The 21,230-nt window shown below is 35.8% G+C and overlaps 1 protein-coding gene and 1 non-coding gene across 6 annotated transcripts in view; both read right to left on the minus strand.

Moving 5' to 3' along the window:
- Nucleotides 1-21,230, minus strand: part of LOC118206068 (protein Wnt-11b-1-like) — a 152,750-nt gene that overhangs the window by 100,048 nt on the left and 31,472 nt on the right. Inside the window, exon 1 of one of the 5 annotated variants that reach the window (XM_085824389.1) lies at nucleotides 670-2,020. The exons of the other annotated variants lie outside the window; for them this stretch is intronic. Within the exon in view, the coding sequence (XP_085680515.1) occupies nucleotides 670-755 (86 nt within the window). The 5' untranslated portion in view covers nucleotides 756-2,020. Of the gene's footprint in view, nucleotides 1-669; nucleotides 2,021-21,230 lie in introns of those variants that run through there. 5 annotated transcript variants of the gene reach the window in all.
- On the minus strand, nucleotides 6,746-6,819 carry TRNAA-GGC (transfer RNA alanine (anticodon GGC)). The gene has a single exon. It is a non-coding gene; the product is annotated as a tRNA-Ala (tRNA).

The following is a 21,230-nucleotide window of genomic DNA, read 5'->3' on the forward strand; positions in this document are numbered from 1 at the left end:
TTCTTTTTTAAGGTAACATTATTGGCTCTGACTCCAAATTAATCTTTATTTTTACAACTCTGTTTCATCAAATAACGTCAATCCAAGTTTTAAATCAAAATAATCTTTATTTTCGTTTTTATCAAAATGTAAACAACTCTTTAGAACAATATCATTAGTAATCTTTTGTTGCCATTCCAAGAACAACAAAAATTGAATAATCTTTTTGTTGCCTTTCTCAAAACAACAAAAATTGAATAATAATTTTGTTGCCATTCTGAAAACAACAAAAAACAAATAAAATGATATTAATCAGTATTAAAAGTTTCTGTTATAAGTTCAAGCCACAACAACATTACGATCCTCTTTAATATCCTTTCTTATTCCGATACACTTGTGTACTTACATTTTCTATTTCATTTTACAAACGAGAAGTAATTAATTCCGATATTCATTTAATAACAAAAATCAGCAGAAAGGTAAGAGGAGAAAATGCACGCGGTGTCTCGCCATGCAAAATTGTATCATGGTTCAAAACAAAGCGCTCGTTTTTGTTAACAGTTATTATACTGTGCTTTTATTTTCTGCCAACGATTCAGCCTTTTGGACCAGTAACAATAGATAACAAGGAATTCCTTTAATAATGGATATAAGCACGAGATTTTGCAATAGATCTCTAGAGATACTCACAGCCAATGGAGGGGGGATGCTGGAGAGGGGGAAGCAATCGCTGTCCACGCGCAGACGATGAATATTAGAGACACTTTTCCGATCATGCTGTCGTCACTTCCGGGGGTGTGCGTTCAGGTATCGTCTGTTGCCGGCCGGCGGAAGTGTTGGTCGTGAGCCGCGCGCGCGGAGATCACTATATAGTAGACCGGGTGCTTACGTGACCACTGCTCCGTAGGCCGCTTTGAACACCTGCTGTGCGCGTAATATTTCGTCAGTCACTCTCTCTCGCGTAAGCCACTGACACCAGTCGAGCTTCTCGCCTCCGCTTTTGCCTCAGGTTGTACTGCAAGGTTTCGGTTTTGGAGACACAGACAAGAAATCGGATCTGATCGCTCTAGATCCTACTCTCGTGTCGGAAGAAGAATGTTGTGAATGGGCGGGAAAAGAGCTTTTTTTTTTATTTTATTTATTTATTTTTTTTCACTGCGGATTTTGTTATTGATGTATGCGGTTAACTTCCTTCTTATTTATTTCCTTACACGCAGGGATATTTCATTATCATAAAGCTAACAGTTCAGTGTAGTACAAAAAATTTCTTACAATAATTCTCTGTTTCAATTCGTAAATTTCTTTTCCAATTCAATTTAAATTTATTCAATTCAATTAAATATTTATTCGAATTCAATTAAAATTTATTTGAATTTTTTTTTTTTTTTTTTTTTTTTTTTTTTTACTAAAAAAAATTTTTTTTCCAAAAACGTTTTACTCTTTAGTTGTTTGCAACTTTTATTTTCACAAACATTGGCAATACATATTTTTTACATTTTACACATTTTAACAATGACTCAAAGTTGGCAACATTTTTGCAGGCTAACAAGCATTTTACATTTTACATTTTTGGAATTTACAACATTGTTTTTACAGTAGCTCTCAGAGGTATACAATAGCTTTACACCCAACTTTACATTGTATTGGAGACCCCTATTTTTACAGTACTCGTACAAACTACTCAACTCAACTGGCTTAGCAAATGCTGGTACAGCTCAGAAACTCAAAATATGTTATCTGGTAAGTTAAATTAAAACTTGCTATTTATCGCCTTTTTTTATTATTATTTCTATTTTTATATTTTAACTGTTGTATATGTTACCGTGAAAGACCGAAATTGGAGAATGTCGACTTTCACCGGAGAATATCAACATTCACCAAATACGTCGGTGAAAGACCGAATATTTCACTACATTCTTGTACATTCGGACCCTCACCGGTGTATGTCGACAATCACAGATATGCTCTGGTGAAAGTCGAAAAGAGAGGTCATAAAGTGCCATAATAGTTTAAGTTGTTGCAATAAATAAGATTTGAATCACATAATTTAGTAAGTTTTTTATGACTGTTATTTTATTTTCTCATTTAGAACGTACTGTATAATTAAGTAAGCTTTTAACTTCTATTATTTTCCTTTCTCATTTTGAATGTATTGTGTGTTTTAGGTTCTCATGTTCTTAAGTTCTTATTTCAAGTCTCAAGTGCGTTTATTCGCGACTGAATTACGGAGAAGAAAATATAATATTGTTATATGTTCAACATTCACCATTAGTACATGGTGAATGTCGACATTGACCGGTTTAAGTCAGAAATAAGAGTATTTGGAAAACATTTCGGACATGCACCAAGAGTATGTGAATGTTGACATTCACCGGTGAAAGTCGACATTCTCCATATTTCGGTGTTTCACCTAACATATATAATTTGTTTTAGGTTTACATGCATAATTCGTGTAGGGGGAGTTTCCTGTAAGCAAGAGTTTCTAAATTATTTTGGTTTTTCTAAAAAAATTGATTTTCTACTCTTAATTGACTTTTAATTAATTACTCTAGTCAATTACCTGCTTTTTTCTCAAAATTCCACTATTTAAATTTCTTTTTTGTAATTCATATCATTTGATTTTACTTTTGGTTTTGAATTTTACTTTTACCCTTGCCGATATCGATGACGAAACACGAATTGAGTAATTGAAGAGTTAGGTTTGGGGGCAACTTCCCCTTGATAAGTCTGTCTCCTGCCTGCTCAACAATTATTCACTTATGCAATTTTTAGGAATAATAAATTTAATTTTTTGGAATAATATACTGTTTCATGGTTTTTGATTAGTGCAATTAATTTACATATGGTCTTAGAATTTACATGATATTGTAAATTAATTTACAGTAATTATTTACAGTTTTATTTTTATTTCTTTGCAATTAAATTTTCTTGATTAAATTTTTAATATTAATTTCATATTTGCTTTATACGAAATGAGAATTTTATATTTGCTTTATACGAATAGAGTATATTTATTAAATTCAAATACGCATATAATATTTTTTTATATTTTTTTTTAATTTATTTGCTTGCATATTTCTTTAAAGGCAAATAAGCGGGAACGAATCCCCAAAATTAATTAAATTTTATTTGCAACAGCTTTTTTTTTTTTTTTTTTTTTTTTTTTTTTTAAACCAATGTATTTAGCTTATAATTTAACTGAACTAGTTAAGAAGGTTCTTTTTTCAGCACATTATTAAGTTCTGGACATTTGCTCTTCTTTGCTACCCTTACTCAGGAACTACTGAGTATAGAAAGTTGCATATTATTGGAAAGGTATTTTATACTTATGCAGAGAGTTTCATTTACTATACATACAAATCTCGGCATTTTTCGTTATTAGCTTAAAATATAGACGCGTTATCATTGTATCAAAAGGTCCATCCTCCCTCTCCGCATTTTAGTTTTATTTATTTACATACTTATTTTTTGGAATTCTTTTTATAATATACTAGCAGCTTCGCTGCCAGCCTTCGTGTGGCTTTTATATGTACCGGAAAAATGGCTGAAGGGAACACCGAACGTTAAATTTAAAAACTGCGTAGAATTTTACTCTGCAGAACAACTTCATAAAAAAAAAGTTATTATGTATGACAAAATTACAACGAAATAAGCAATATCCCTTAATACAAATATTAATTATCTCAATAAATAAATTAACCAACTTCCCTTTGCAAATTCTTAACTAAAATGGTATAAAGGAGATTAAGAACTTTGTTTCCTAAAAAAAAAAAAAAAAAAAAAAAACCACTCAAAAATAATAAAATTTTAAAATGGCGCGGTAATGCACAAATATTCAGTAACCAATCAGGGAGCTGATTACATCACGCATAGAATTAAAATTATTTAAATAATCATTCATATTAAAATCATTTTTAAAACAAATGCAAAATTAAAATGTATTTTAATATTTAACAGCATAAATAATGTTTAAAACATTAGATTAAATTTATAGATATTAATAAAACCAATTACTTTTTAAGTAAGGTGACGTCATTGATTACATCATCCACAACATAAAATTATATAAAATATTATAAACAACAAAATTTTTATTTCAAATAAAAATGCAAAATTAAATTGCTTTTTAATATTTAGAAGCCATAAATAATATTTAAAACACGCAATTTATGCATAATAAAACGCATAATTTTTTAAATAAAATAACAACAAAGTATCGATTACCATAAATAACTTATCCAGCAATGGGTTTACTATAAGTCGTATTACTCGCCGAACCAAAAATCGGCAAAATCCGTGCAACCGTCTACCAAAAAAAAAAATTAACAATAAAAAATAATAATAAAATGAAATATGCCAATCTCTTAAAAACAGTGACATAAGAAATACGATGAAAAATTGTTGCCAAACCCATATTTCTAAAAGAATGAAACTATTCAAAATAATGCGATTTCATCAAAATCTATCAACAACAATAAGGAAAATTGTTGCCAAAATCAAATTGTTAAAGATGTGAGATGTGAAAAGTGTACTCGGAAGCTTCATTTAAATTTTTTTTTTTAAAATACAAAATATTATCATTTTTCCAAAATTCTTTTTGTAAAAGCAGTCGCAAGGATGAAAGTTTAACGTGTCCAAAAATCAAAGAAAAATAAACTGTACATTTTTAAACATAAACTTTTTTAGAAAAAATCCCGTTAAAAAGGTGTTAAGCTCACTTTGTTAAATAAATTCGTATTTAATCGATTTATTGAAACACGAAATTTATTTTAAGTTCGAAAAATAGCTAAGTGTTGACATTTCATGACGATGTGAAAATGGAGTGCGTAGAGTAAAATCTCGCTTTTCTATAGCCCATTATGTCTCAAAATGACGCGATTTTGTCACAAAACATAAAATAAAAAAATTCTAATTCGAATTTCGAAAAAATCGCTTCGAGATGCACTGGCTTTTGTCTAGATGCACCTATGTACCAAATTTCGTAGCCGTGGGTCTATTAGCTTACGCGCAGCGCGAACGAAAGACACACACACACAGAGACAGACTCTTTGTTTTATTATATGTAGAGACTAGCAGCTATGCGGCCAGCCTTCATCTGTCTTTAAATGTACCGAGAAAATACCTGAAGGGAACACCAAACGCTAAAAATAAAAACAGCGCAGAAAAACTTCATTAAATAAATAAATAAAAATAAAAAATAAAAATAAATATTACAATGAAATAAGCAATATCTTTTAATACAAATATTAATAATCCTAATAAATAAATTAACCACCTTTCCGTTGCCTTCTCTCAACAAACGTCCAGTATCCGAGAGAAACATTAAATTTATAAACTACACAGAATGATCGCCCTCATTTTTCCGAGTGGCAACAGTGCTGATTTTCAACAGTCAGCAGTCCAGTATAGAATTGAATGAAAAACTGTTGCAAAACCACATTTATAAAAGAATGAAACTATTCAAAATGATGCGATAAAATTTAAAAAATATCTAATTCGAATTTGGAAAAAAATCGCTTCGAGGTGCACTGGCTCTTGTCTAGATGCACCTGTATACCAAATTTCGTAGCCCTGGGTCTATAAGCTTAAGCGCAGCACGAACGAAAGACACACAGACTCTTTCATTTATTATATTGTAGGTATATATACAGTTCTTTGCAATTTTCGTTATTAGCTAAAATATAGAAGCGTTATCATTGTACCAAAAAGTCCCTCTTCCTTCTCCGCATTTTAGTTTTATTTATTTATTCATTTACATACTTATTTTTTCCAATTCTTTTTATAATAATATATTAAGTTATTTTCACTGAAGCTGTTTTCGAAAACTAAAGTCCTAACCACATTATGTTTCAGCTACGCGGGACTTGACGTCGAAAGGGACAATTCTCAGAACCCGCACGATTCCAGGAAACCCACGTAGCTACATTACCATTTTTCACTTACTACAAAGACTTGAAGGCCAAACACTAATCGATTATCGCTCAGATTGGGATCACGTGAGGCTTCAGAAGCAGAACTTTCGTCTGATTGGGTAGTTTCTACCCGGGACTAAGGTGCAGCCGAAACGTTTTCGGTCATGTTTTAAAAAAATCTCGCGTAGCCACAACATTGTTTCCGTAGCTAGGCGGGACTTCGCTTCAGGCGGGGCTTTTTTTTTTTTTCTAGGAATCCTCCCGTTTAAACCAGTGCTACCAGAATCTCGTTTCTCAGAAAAGTCCCGTCTAACAGGGACTGTAGCCATGTGTGATAAACTCTTTACTGAGGTAATAATGCATAGCGTACCTGCCTCCATTTTTGACGGTCCAAACTGTTTTTTTATCATTCACAACTTTTTTTGCTAATCGAACTCCCTTTCCTCTTTTTAGATATCTTTACCTTAATTGACGTGAATCTTTGATAATCCTATCGAAGTTACAGTAATTCCTGTAGAGTATTTCATTTGAGACAGACAAATTGAGATAATTTGTAGAGACATTTGGTTAATTGGAAAAGCCAGAGAGATGAAAAATTAGCAATCACTTTCGCCGGGAATCGAACCACGGACCTCTGAAATACCGGCCGTGACCACTACACCACGAAGGCACGCTAGGAAGGCGGGAGAGATACCTTACATACTTCCCTTTTTAAAGGGCGACTGGGGTTTTTAGGGGACCCAATCGCCAAATCCTGGGTGCGGAGAATTCTCAATCCAACACCCTTTCAGTTCGGGCGACACTGTAGAAACATTAGGATTTTTTGGAAGCCAGAGAGATGAAAAATTAATAACTGCCTTCGCCGGGAATCGAACCACGGACCTCTGGAATGCCGGCCCAGCGTGCAGAACCACTACACCACGAAGCCACGCTAGGAAGGCGGGAGAAATACCTTACAAACTTAATATTGTAGTTGTTAATTAAACTTATAACTTTATGCCTTAGCTGAATGGACATGCTCACACTTTAAATTTTCTTATATAGTTACTTCCTTTAGCTAAATTTAATGAAGACATTCTACCTAAGATACATAAATAAGATACAATAATGAAGGGCTTGCAGCAAGAAGGACCCAGCTCGACATTTTTAAATTTTCGAAAAATTAAAAAAAAAAAAAAAAAAAAAAAAAGACTCATGAATACAAAATCTACCAAAGAGGAGCTGGGCCCTTCTTTTTACAAGCCCTTCAATTTAAATCTTAAAATTTTTAGCTGAAACGCCACTTGGCATTAGTTCAAAAGCCTTTAGTTTAGTGCAAACGAATCAGCTCTGAGGAAGTAATTGAATAATGAAGTTAGCATTGGAAAGCATTCTCATTTTAACCAACAGGTAGCAGATATTGTTATAAATTCTTTTAATAAGAGACAGGATTTGAAAACAGAGAAAACGAAATTTTGTTTGGACCATAAAAATTATCTTTTAAATTGTTAAATTCTAGAATGCGATATTTTTATATATATTAGGATTTGGTTAAATCTATGACACGTTCTATTTGTTATATCTTTCTGCATAATGAAATATCAATTTCCCATACGTAAATATTACACGTCTTTGTTTTCATCCGCTTTCCAAGTCTAGAGAAGAATTTTGTCATGTTTTACCAAAAGTAGATAATTTTCATTCATGCATTTTTTTCCCTTTGAGAACATACAGACTCCCCGTGCACCACATATGTACAACACGGGGCTTACAGAAGTTAAGTTAACTAAAACATTAAAGGTTACATGTATAAATAAACATTAAAAATTACATGCATAAATAAAGCGAACAAAAGCAGAGAACAGCAGTCTGGACTTCACGAAAACAGATAAGTTCACTGGCCAAGTCACTCCGAACATTTTCAAATCGTTCTGTAAGCATAATCTAGGGCCATCAAATGTAGGGCACGAGAAAAATCAAATGTTCCACATCCTGAGGAACTCTTTTTGAACATTCACATAAATTGTTGGATCGTAGATTAAAACGAAACAGATAACTTGCAAATTTACCGTGACCAGATAAAAACTGAGACACGCATTAGATTAAATATATGTATTTTTAATACAACACCTTTCGCGATACATTTCAATGCTCTATAAACATTTATACCTGGTCGAATGTCTCATGGACTTCAAGAAGAAGTCTCAAGAAGAAGTCCATGAGAGTGGGAGTTCAAGTGCCATCAAGGACTCAAGAAGAAATCCATGAGAGTGGAAGTCCAAGTGCCATCAAAGTGGTGCACACGTGCAAACACTAAGCTGTCGAAGACTTCGACTTACTCTCGTTGTGCATTTAACCCTTAGCGCTCCGCACGTTTTTGTACCACAGCCTACCAGCACCTCCGGCACATTTTCGCAGCGGAATCCAGCATCCAGAATATCTTCATAAATCTCTTTCTTGTAAATATTTTACTAAAGAAAGGGATGTGACTATTCTCCTTAACTGACCAATAATCCTGCATATTCGCCAGGGGTGTCGTACCCATATGGATAATAACTCCAATAAAAGCCCAAAACTCATCCTCTTCCACCACACGCCACGTTTTCCAAATAGCATTACTAGATATTTCTTTATTCTTTAGAACATTTTCTGCGTAATTGTTGGTTTCTTTTATAATTTCCTTTACCAGTTCGCTTGTGAAAAATAATTTGAAATATTGTGTCGGCTGTACACAATTTGTAGGAATTTATGGTCCAATGACCTTTGGCGATACACTAAAATGCATTCTATCCGGGATATCTAATTCTTCCGTGACATCGCGCCGTTCATCTAAGTCTTCCGGCGACTCTTCCCTTTCACTTTCAATAACTACCATTCGTCGTCTCTTTGGTAGTATAATTTCGAAACCACTACTTGAAGTGTCAGAATTGTAATCAACATTGTCTTCCACAATATCTTCTAACAATGAAAAATCAAACGCATCTCCACTGTCACTCAACTCTATATTCTCATCCCAATAATTATTTTTCTCCATGTTGCTAACCATAAAATGGGTCAAATAATGTTTCAATCGTAACAGAGCGAGACTTAGCACGTTTTACAGATAACACTTGCACAAAGACGGACAGCTCCGTAGCGGACCCAACGGAGCGCTAAGGGTTAATATACTTCTTACCTTACCTTTCGTTCTAAAATGACAGGTTTGCAATTTCTTGGTTGTATCAGTGTTGCCAGATCGTGCGATTTTTCGCAAATTTGCGACTTTTAACAAACTTGTGCTACTAAACTTTTAGTATTTCGCCATTTTGCGTAATTTTCGCGACCTCCATCCTTTCCCTACGTTACCTTTTGCGACTTCAAAGATTTTTTTTAATACACCGCAAAATGCTTTTATTATAAAATAATGTATCAAATAAAAATAATTTATATAATAAAGCAGTTTATTTAGGCTTAAATACAAGTTGGCATCTGGCAATCTTGTTTACATGTGGGCTTTCTGTTTCTGGGCTGCATAGCTTAACACCGGCGTAACAATGGGAGAAAAGAAAAAAGTGGGAAAAAGAAAGAAAGGGGGGGGGGACTGCTTCTGCACCTCTCACCTCCCCCCTCGTGCGTTTTGTTTTTCAGTCAGTCTCCCAGTTCTAGGGTGATAACAAATCGAACAGCTTGAGCGCCGTATATTAAGTATCCAAACAGAGAAAGAAATGAAATTCATTCCCCTGATTATAATATTGCTAAGAACTAAGCAACTGAACTGTCTTTTAAGAATCAAAGCAACGGCATTTTTCTAAATAACAACGCAAATAAATTTAACAATGAAAGAACAAGGTAAGTAAGTAATCAGAATCTGAAATAAATCGAAAACGCAGAACGGAAATCTCACTAAAAAGCATTCCTCAATTTAAATGCTCACAATTAAGCAAAAATAAATAAATAAAAAATTAGTACAAAAGCGCTAAAATAGTGTAAATGTGAAAAATCTCTTAAGAATGGATATGTACAAATTAATTTTAAAATAGAAACCTAAATTAAATGAGAATTAATTAAAAAAGAAATGGATATTCGAAAATGGGCAATATATTTAAAATTTTCGTGAAAGCTAAGATATGTAATTAAAAAGGCTAAGAATCGAATACAGTATCTTACGGAACCAATAGACAGTAAATTTCTGTGAGTAAATTTGTGATGATGTCAGAGGTCATGTGATCATGCGAAACTATGACGTCACGAAACCACGTGATCGCTAACGTCATTTGCGATTTTTTGAGCTTTCTTTTGCGAATTTAGTTGAAATATTTCTGGCAACACTGGGTTGCATGTTGCTACGGGTCCCTTTCTAATATTTGTTCTTCTAATAAACATTTTATTCAATAACATTACAGTTTCTGCGACCTAGATTAAGTTCAGCACCTTTATACCTTTTCAAAACACTGCTTAGGTATTTTAAAGAGCTATTTCTGCATGTTATGATTTTAAAAGAAATCTGATATTTACTACACCTTATTTTGATAAAAGAAAAGTACTTCTGTATTTTTTCCTGTACACTTTAAAATACATCAGAGCTGACACTTCGGAATAAAAAAAAAAAAAAAAAAAAAGAGGGAAAAAATGCTGACTTCTGAAAAATATGATACATAAAAGAGAAACTTAGAAAGAAAATGTAAATAAATATAAAAAGAAAAAAAGAGCGTATTTTGCATTTTAAGCAGTTTAATTCTCAACCATAGTCCGATCATATTTTTTTTCCTCCTTCATTAACAAAAGTCATTTATTTTTAAAAGTTCTTCACAGGAAAGCTATAATTAAAAACTTAAGGTGAAACTTTATTGCATAAGTACAGGGTGATCAGCGAATGAACCCTGATTTCAAAATTAAATATCTCTACAACAAAGATCCATAGAATTATGCGGTATACTGTAGGTTTATTAGCAAAACTGTAAAATTCGTGTAAAAAAGTTTAGAATATTTAGTTACGAAAATCGTTAACAGATGGCGCTCTAATCGCAATGACCTTTCAATAGCCTTTAAAATGCACTTCGAAATCGAAAGTGATCAGCATCACTTCTGGAACTCTCGATGTGCAAATGCGAACGGGAACTTCCTTCATAATTATGCCCTTACAAATGATTTAAGTATCTTTGGACCAACGGATCCCACCAGATATAGCCATACTGGCAGTGCTGAAGTTCTTGATATTGTTATCACAAAAAATATTGCACACATTCCCTTCCTACAAGTTTCACACCAGCTAACTTTCGATCATCTGCCTGTCAGATTTGCTTATTACGGCTTTGAAAAAAATATTCCACTTAGAAAAATCACAAACTGGGATAAATTCATTCATTGTCTGGAAAAACTACCAGCGCATCCTGCTTTAGCCGATATTACTGACATTGAGTATCAAATCACTAAGGTCAATAATTGTATAAAAAGTGCTCTTGACAAATCTACTAAATATGAAGAACATAAAAAAGAAAAACTTCCGGATAACATTATTGACAAAATTAAGGACAAAAATCGCACCGCTAAAATTTGGCGCCGTACTGCTGATCCTAATATCAAAAGAATTCTTAACAGAAAAAATAGGAATATTAAAAATCTTCTAAGTGAATACAGATCTGATAGTTGGAATAATTTATTAGACTCAATGGACTTCAACCCTGATACAGTGTGGCGTATTGGGAAAGCGCTCAGAAAAACTCATAACGACAACATTGGACCGTTGCACACCGATACTGGAATCGCATATTCTGAAAAAGATATGGCAGAAGTTCTTGCAACACATCTTGAAAAAACCTTCACGACAAATAACTCACAAGATGAAGATACAGAAGAGGAAGTTTTTAATTTCATTATTCACCTTCCTGATAGAACAGATGGACAGCATATTGGTTACACCTCGCCCATTGAAATTCAAAACATTATAAAAAATCTGAAAAATAGAAAGGTCCCCGGCTACGACGGGATAACAAATAAAGTGCTCAAAATTCTCCCCAAGGGATATATTGTCCTAATTACCAACATAATTAATGCCTGCATAAGGCTTAACTATTTTCCGCAGCAGTGGAAAATGGCACATATCATTACTTTTGTTAAACCTGGCAAAGATCCAAAAAATGTTAACTCTTATCGCCCAATTAGCCTGCTTCCAAGTCTTAGCAAAGTTTTTGAGCAAGTTCTACAGAAACGGCTGACCAGACACTTGGAAGATAGAGGGATAATTCAAAATGAACAGTTTGGTTTTCGCCCACAGCATAGCACAGTACATCAACTTCTCAATGTTACTGAATTTATTGCCGATTCCTTTTCCAAAAAGAATACTATTGCAAGCTGTTTCCTAGATTTAGAAAAGGCATTTGACAAGGTGTGGCATGAGGGACTCCTCTTTAAGCTACACCTTGCTCATCTGCCTATAAATTTTATCAAACTAATGCAAAGTTATCTAAAAAATCGCAATTTTCATGTCAAAATCAATAATACTTTATCCTCAAGAAAAAGAATCAAAAGCGGCGTCGCCCAGGGAAGTGTTTTGGGGCCAATTCTCTTTAATATCTTTACTAATGATATGCCAATCCCACTAAATTCAAAACTTGTGAAATATGCAGATGACACCGCTATTTTTACAAAATCTTTAAAACCACAGTTTGCAGTAGACAAATTAGAAGAAGCAGTTAACATCATCGCACATTACCTCAAATCTTGGAAACTTAAAGTCAATCCGGCTAAACGTCAAATTCTGCTCTTTAGAAGGTATAGAAAATTTACTCCAGTAAACGTAAATATAAAGATAGAAGATCAGCCACTCCCCTTCGTCAATAGTACTAAATACCTGGGTGTCATTTTCGATTCACAACTCTTCTTCAAGGAACAGACTGCATATGTCTTACGGAAAGCTACAGCCGCAAAAATGGCTCTGTACCCTCTCATCAAAAGAGACTCAAAATTAAACATTCAATTAAAGAAAAGAGTTTACATGATGCTGATTAGACCGACACTACTTTATGCAATTCCCATATGGGCTACAGTGTTCAAAACGTACAGACACAAGTTACAAGTCTTTCAAAACAAGATTCTAAGAGAAATAGTTAATTCTCCTTGGTTCGTTAGAAATTTGCAAATACACAAAGAATTAAAAATCAAACCAATTGCTGACCAAATTATTTCAACCTGCCACAACTTTTATAGTAAAATTGAACAGTCTCAATATGATCATATTAAGGAACTAATCAATTATGATCCAACACTTGAAAATGCTGCTAAGCGTCCTAGGAGCATTTTTCATAATTCAAGGTGGTGAAACTTGTAAATAGCTGTACATACTGTAAATATTTCCCCACTAGAGACTTTTGTGTTTTTTTTTTCAACTTATTTAGGACTTAAAAGAGCTCAGTGGATTATTACTTTATATCATTATTTTCAAGAATTTTATATTTTATTAGTGTTCCTATAAAAAGACTTTGTTAGGGACACACAAACTGAATTAATTATGTGTGTTTCACCATCCCGCCTTCTAAACTGTGACTTATGCTGAAACATTGTGTCTTTTAATATTACAAGTGTTTCTTAAAAAGTGTATTTATTCCAGAACTTTGTACAGTGTGAACTGTTTGTGAATACTGTTAATTTAATGACTTTAACATTTCTCGTACGAGAACTCTTGAAATTCACCAGAAATATGTTACTGTTGACTTATTCCTCATTTGAGCCACTCCCACCAGTATAATTACGATCCATTTCATTCTGAACCTGTTTCAAAAGCGTACTTAATTTAAATTACTTAATGTTTATTTTTTCAAATGCTTTATTAAGCATACTTTTCAGCTAGTTATATCTTTTGTCACAGCTCGAACAGCTCCCAGATGCTTTTTCACTCTACATACCTTTGTATTTGCTTCAGCTTCGCCTAGTAGGCGCGGCGTTACACGCCCATTTTTTCAATTACATATACCAACGCCTAAGGGCATTTTTTTCAAAAGCGGTGGTTAAAGCAGCAGAGGCTGCTAATTGCCTCCTAACCATTCAAAAGACAAGACAAAAAAAGTGATCAGTACGACTGTTGGCTAGTGAAATGAGGCTAGCGTAGAAAGTGAAATAATGCATTCCATTGAGCAACGTGTTTTTTTGGTTGTGGAATTTCACCAATTAGAGCACAGTCCTACGGCAACACGTCGCAGTTTTTAAAACCGATTCAATGTTCCAATTGGTCCCGATGCGAAAACCATTCGCATGCTCTTCGCGAAATTCGAACGGACTGGCAGCGTAGCTCGTGATCTAAAGGGAGATGTTGGGCCTAGGCAAACTGTAGTCACTCCTGAAAATGCAGCCAAAGTTTCCCATGAAAGCTGTGCAACAAAGGGTTGACTTTGTGAATCAGGTTCTAACAATGATCGACAACGACAGATTTGATGTGAGCTGCATCTGGTTCGCCTATGAGGTACATTTCCATTTGAATGGATCGTTAATAAACAAAACTGGAGGTTTTGGGGTTCCAAAAATCCTCATTTGTGTGAAGAGAAAGCACTGCATTCTCCTAAAATTACTGCATGGGCTGCAGTATGCGCCAGAGGCATTATCGGACCCTTTTTTATACGAGAAACGATAACTACTGAACATTACGTTACAATTTTGGAACAATTTGTCAGCGCTCAAATAGCGTTGGAGGATCGACCAGGTATCGACTGGTTCATGCAAGAGACCAGGCTCGACCACATCGAATAGATAAAGTTTTTCGCTTTCTTCATGAATACTCTGGGAATAGAGAAATTGCATTAGATTATCCACAATTCTCTGACACAGGAATAGCTTGGCCTCCATATTCTCCCGATCTGAGTCTTTGTGAGTCACAAGTAGCATTGTGGGGCGCATTGAAAAACACTCTATCGAAACAATCCCGCTACTCTAGATGAGCTTGAATCGTTGATTGGTGTTGCATGTGATTCCATTTCCGTTGAGACATTGCAAGACGTTATATCAAATTTCATTGTTCGTTTATGCCACCTCATTGTTTCGAATGGTGAACGTTTTGAAAAAATTGTATTTAGATTGCAAACGCTGCTGGACTTTATCGTTTTTTTTTTTTTTTTTTTTTTTTTTTTTTTTTTTTTTTTAACTCTTTTTAGAGAGAGAGTTTTCAGCGCAGTTTGCCATCTGTTAACGATTTTGGTAACTAAATTTTCTAAACTTTTGTACACCATTTTTACAGTTTTGCTAATAAACGTACAGTTTACCGCATAATTCTATCGATCTTTGTTGTAGAGATATTTAATTTTGAAATCAGGGCTTATTCGCTGATCACCCTATATTTACAACTGAAAACGAAACAAAATTAAACTTTAATCTAACAAAAGATAGAAAAAAGATTTTATTGCTATTATAAATAACATTTGAAAATTGTAACAAAAAATTGATATACATCAAGAAAATTCTTAGCAAAAATTTTGAAAAAATAAATTGCGATTGGGTACGAATTTTGAATAAAATGAACACAAAAACAATGATTTGAGTTGATTTTGTGTTATTACGCACACTATTAGTTGAGTTTAGTTCACAAGAGAACTTTTGGAGAAACGAGTACGCAAAAATAAAGAGTTGAGCAAAGTATTTAGTCTAGTTTTACTCAGCCGGCGCGAACGATCAAGCGTTGCAATGTTGCAGGGTGATCCACGACTTCATGCACTGAGTAGAGCTTATCTGTTGGTGAACTTTATCGGCTACGGATATACACTTCCTGCCTGTGCGTGACAAAGCTCGTGGTCGCGAATGTTAATACTGTCGGTCTCCGGGACGGACGCCAGCCAAATTAAAATTCCAGGGCCGACGGCGGCCAAACGAAAATTACAGTGCCGGTCACCAGGAACCGACGCCGGCCACACTGAAAGTTCACTGCCGGGCTCAACGTGTTTAATATGATAGCCCACACAAGATTAGTTTACAGAATACAGAATATATTATACAATACAGGATAGTTTATGCAATCCTGGCATTCCATCATTTCTGGCACAAAGTTCAAACATCCTTAAATGCTGGCTTATTAACCCTTTAACTGTCAAGTTATTTTGATGATTTGGGTACACAAATTGTCAAATTTTTTTATTGGAAAAACCAAATGTTTAGTACGAAATAAAATATACTTAAGTAGTTAAAAATTGATATTTTGAAGTACATAGGTAAAATTTTTAAAGTTTTGTAGCCACTGCATATTTGCTTGAGGCGGCTGCCACTCAACATGACGAGCATTATTTTCTAAAAATGAAAAAAAAAAAATTATTATTTTCTAAAAAATAAATAAATGAAAAAAAAAAATAAATAAAAGTAAATACCTATTAGTAGTTCAGTAATTCAGTCTTGTGTGGTACAACTGGAAAAACTTTTCCAAGCACAAACCAACTCCACAATCACTACACCGGAGTCGTGTTTCCTTCCTTATCTTTCACACTTTGCATTGTCTTGTAGGCTCACGTTTTACAGGAGTAGGAGGAATATGAGAAATAAAATGTCGTTCCGTAAGACGGGCAGGGTTATCCCTTGTAGAGGTTTGCCAACATTCTTTTGTCCAGAAGCTGCATCATCATATTTATGTAAAAGCTCTTCTACAACTTGGATTCGAAATTTTAAAAATGTAATACATTTCTCAACTACATTTTTATAGAGCAAATATCAGTTCCAAAGTACCTTGTCTAGTAAATGTAAAAATATCTTTTTATAATATTTTTCTGACGTTTTTGGATTGTTGGATGAAAGGATATTTCCTAATCACAGTGATCTACACCATAGTTAGACTGTAGTCAGAAACAATCTTCGGCTTGAGTATATCTTCATTTTTTTTATTTTTTTATTTTTGAGGCTGACCATGGAAGTATCATGAATACTGCTCATCAAACACACATTCTTCATCTTCGGTTGAAGAATCTAAATCATCTATATAACGTTTCAAAGAAGTGGATGCCATTTTACAACAAAAAGATCCCGTGCACTTTGAACCAAAGAACTTATAACCTCCAACCTTTGAAATCTTCAGTAAAGTGCTGTCATCTATTGAATTGAGCGCACATTAACTTTACCCGAGATACAGTCGGGTTTGACAAAGAGATGAAGCCGAAATAAACAACTCCCGATATATATTCGGGTATGACAATACGATGCACTCAAAAAAAAATTACCCCGAGAAATACTCGGGCGTGACATTTTCGAACACCAGTGCTAATCTCGGGCATGACAGTTAAAAGGTTAAGCATATTGAAGGCCATCTTCTTTCAATACTGCGGACATCTGCATTACCCCTTCCGCTCTGAGAGCACTACGAGATTTTCTACTATTACGCCATACATTTATAACCGCGAAACAAATACAAATTAAAACGTAAACAACATACGCTCGGAGGCTTGAAGATTTAGCGTCACAAGAGCAATAGAAGCTCATTGGTCCATTTTCAAAACACCTCCCTCAGTGGCTACACTGGTGTGCACTTGTGAAATATGCCTGCGCCCCCGTCACCTGTCAAATATGCCTCCGGTAGCACCAGCGGTTAAGCGGGGCGCTTTATACGACTATATGCCCACTACTCGGTGACAGAAAACCCAAGCATCGTTGCGCATCAACAGCCTTTGCCGACCATTGAGGAAATAGTTTCATGTTTGAGAGGGGCAAAGCATTTTTAAAAAATTGATTTTAAGCATGCTTACTTACAAATGAAAACACAACCAGAGACTCAAAAATTGTTAAGAATAAACACACATAAGGGATTATATACTATAAGGCAAAGTATTTTTAAAAAATTGATTTTAAGCATGCTTACTTACAAATGAAAACACAACCAGAGACTCAAAAATTCTTAAGAATAAACACACATAAGGGATTATATACTATAAGGTATTGCTCCCACTTTCTTAGCGTGCCTTCGTGGTGTGGTGGTCTGCACACTGGGCCGGAATTCCAGAGGTCCGTCGTTCGATTCCCGGCGAAGGCAATTGCTAATTTTTCATCTCATCTGCCTCCAATTAACCTAATGACTCTACAAGTGGCGCCCGAACTAAAAAGGGTTGTGGATGATGATTCTCCGCACCCAGGATTTGGCGACTAGGTCCCCTAAAATCCTAGTCGCCCTTTAAAAAGGGGAGTACATAAGGTATTTCTCTCACTTCAATAGCGTGCCTTCGTGGTATAACGGTAGTAAGTTGGGCCGGTATTCCAGAGGTCCGTGGTTCGATTCTCGGCGAAGGCGGTTGCATATTTTTCATCTTTTCTGCTTCCAATTAACCTAATGACTCTACAATACGAGATTAATGTTCGGGCTAAATGCAGCGCCGGCAATCTGGCAACGTTACAGACTTGACGGACTCTTCAAAAGAAATGGAAGGGTATAATGTATTAAATGATGACGCGCCAATAACAGGGTCTGACGACTGAAGTTCATTTAAATACTCTTAAAATTTTCTTCCAAAAATGTAAAACGTATGGACTTAATTTGTTTGGAGAAAAGTAAATTTCTTCAGGATCAGATACAATTTTTAGGTAACAAAACAGATGGTAATGATTTACATAAAACCAATGAAAAAGGCGGGAAATTTACGTTAATTACAGATCATAAACCTCTCCTTGCAATTTTCGGCTCAAAGAAAGTCATGTCACTTTTGGCAGCAACAAGACTTCTACACTACGTCTTGGCCTTACAATCATTCCAATTCGACATTATTTACCGCAAAACAGACGAGCATGGCAATACTCACTTTTTTCCTCGACTGCCGACAAACTCAGACCAACTCTCCATTCAGGATAATGTAAATACACTGGTGTGCAAAAATTAAGGACGAGAAGGTTTTTTCAATATAACTTTGTACAAAAGCTTTCCAAATCAACACATTTAATACCGTAAGATCCCCAATACGTAAGGACATGAGTAATGTAAGGAACACTTACTAAAAGAGATATCAGAGGGATAAAAAGAAGCTTTATTGAAAAAGTAGCATGGAGCGCAATGCGACTGAAGGCCGAAACATGCCTGTGATGGGTGTCCAGCAAGAAACATTCGGTCTTTAATAGGGGATATGATCTCCTCTGACTGCTAGACAGGTTTTACAGCGTCTGCCCATGCTGAGAATGAGGGTGTCAATGAGTTGTTGAGGCATTGCTGCCCATTCGTCTTGCAGCGCCAATCGAAGCTCCGTAATCGTTACTGGTGTTAAGGTACGAGCTGCCAAGCGTCTGCCTAGAAAATCCCATACATGTTTGATGGGCTTGAGATCCGGAGATCGTGCCGGCCAATCCATACGTTCAATATCCTCACTCTCTAAGAGCTGTTCGGCAGCTACTGTGCGATGACATGGTGCATTGTCGTCCATGAAAAGGAACTGAGGACCCATAGCGCCTCTAAAAAGACGCACATATGGAAGAAGAATCTCGTTACAATAACGGGTCCCGTTGACTGAACCTGCGTCGAAGATGTGAAGGTCTGTACGACTACCAAGCATGATGCCTCCCCAAACTAGAACACCGCCACCTCGATACTTGTCCCTTTCAATGACGTTCGAGGGATGATTGTGGCTTCCCCTCTCTCTCCAGATGAGTATGCGATGAGAATCGCTACTCAGACTGAATCTGCTCTCATCTGTATAGAGTACTCGTCCCCATTCATTGTCTCTCCAATTCCGGTGTTCCCGGCACCACAGAGAACGCCTTCTCCGATGGGCAGGCGTTAGAGGTATACAGAGGCGTTAGAGGCGTACAGGGCGTCGTGCAAACAGACCACCACCGTGCAGTCTTCTGGCCATGGTAAAACGCGTTATCGGTCGTCCAGTCGCCTGTGTCGTGTGGCTAGCAATTTCTCCCGCTGTCTGCCGCCTGTTTCTTCTGGCCTGTAAGGCAATATACCGGTCATTTGCGGGTGTGGTTCCTCGTGGACGACCACTACTAAACTCCCGGATAGCTGTTTCTGCAGTTTGAAATTGTCTCCAAAGTCGTGAAACGATGCTGTGAGTAATTCCGAACTCTGCAGCCACACTTGCCACACTGCGGCCTTCCTCCAACTTCCCAATGGTTCGACCTCGGGTAAAAGCATCCAGATGTCGTCTAACAGATTGATTATTCGCCATTTCTCGCTGAGGCAGCAACTCGGTGTGATTTTTAACTTCTATACGGCGTGCAATCTCTTTGCCAGAAATACTGATCTTACACCGACAACATGCTTTATACTACTCAGACACTCCCCCATTACGTCTACCTGCATATCTGTGCATGTGCTACCGTACATCACCTTACTTAATCTCCTGATTGGTCTTTCTGTCCGCTCTGCCTCTTCGTTCAGCTGATATGCTAATTTTTCGACTTCGTCCTTAATTTTTGCACACCAGTGTATGTTTCAAATATAGCAGATTGAGACTTTTCCAGTCACTGACAGAGATTTGGCTAAAGAAACTGAAATTGATGTAGAACTCAGTCCTCTGCTACGAATACTTGAAAGCAGCGGTGAATTGAAATAAAGTCTCCAAGATATGGCTCTATATATAATGTATGGCCAACACGTTTGTATTCGAAAACGATACCATGAGAGTGTGTTAAGAGAGTTATACCACGGACACTTAGGGACTGTAAAGATGAAAGCAATTGCTAGATCTTACGTGTTTCGGAATGGTATAGATAAGGATATCTAAAATACTCCCCAAAATTGTTTTAAACAAGCAAAACACAAATTAGATCATTCGAAGATAAAAGCTCTATTGGGAAAACCCGAGCGCTCCATTGGAACGTATTCACATCGATTATGCAGTAACCTATTTTTGATAGTCGTCGACGTTCACTTTGTAGAGCATTAGTTTATTTCGAAGCAGGGAGGGATGAAAAATCAGCAACGCCATTCGCCAGGACTCGAACTACAGGCCTACACTACGAAGGCGGGAGAAATACCTTATATATACCCCCTTTTAAAGGGCGACTGGGGATTTAGGGGACTCAATTGCCTAATCCTGGTGGTGAAGGATCATCATTCACCAGCTTTTAGTTCGGTCACCACTGTAGAGACATTAGGTTATTTCGAAGCAGGAGAGATGAAAAATGAGCAACGTCTTCGCTGGGACTCGAACCACGAGCCTCTCGAATACGCGCCAAGCGTGCAGACCACTACACTACGAAGGTATGCTAAATACCTAATAACTTAAATGAACAGAAGACGAAATACCTTATAACTTAAAATGGCTAGAAGCCTACCCAATCAAATCGAGCTCGGCTTTCAAAACAATAAAATGTTTACGGGATTTTTTTTTGCACGATTCGGAATACCAGTATTATTAGTGAGTGATAACGGGCCACAGTTCACATCACATGAGTTTGAGATATTACTACAGAATAAAGGAATCAAACGCAAAACCA

The sequence above is a fragment of the Stegodyphus dumicola genome, chromosome 9, assembly GCF_044657685.1.
Source record: "Stegodyphus dumicola isolate Sdum_Otavi_A_Nest chromosome 9, ASM4465768v1".
NCBI classification, from domain to species: Eukaryota; Metazoa; Arthropoda; class Arachnida; order Araneae; family Eresidae; genus Stegodyphus; species Stegodyphus dumicola.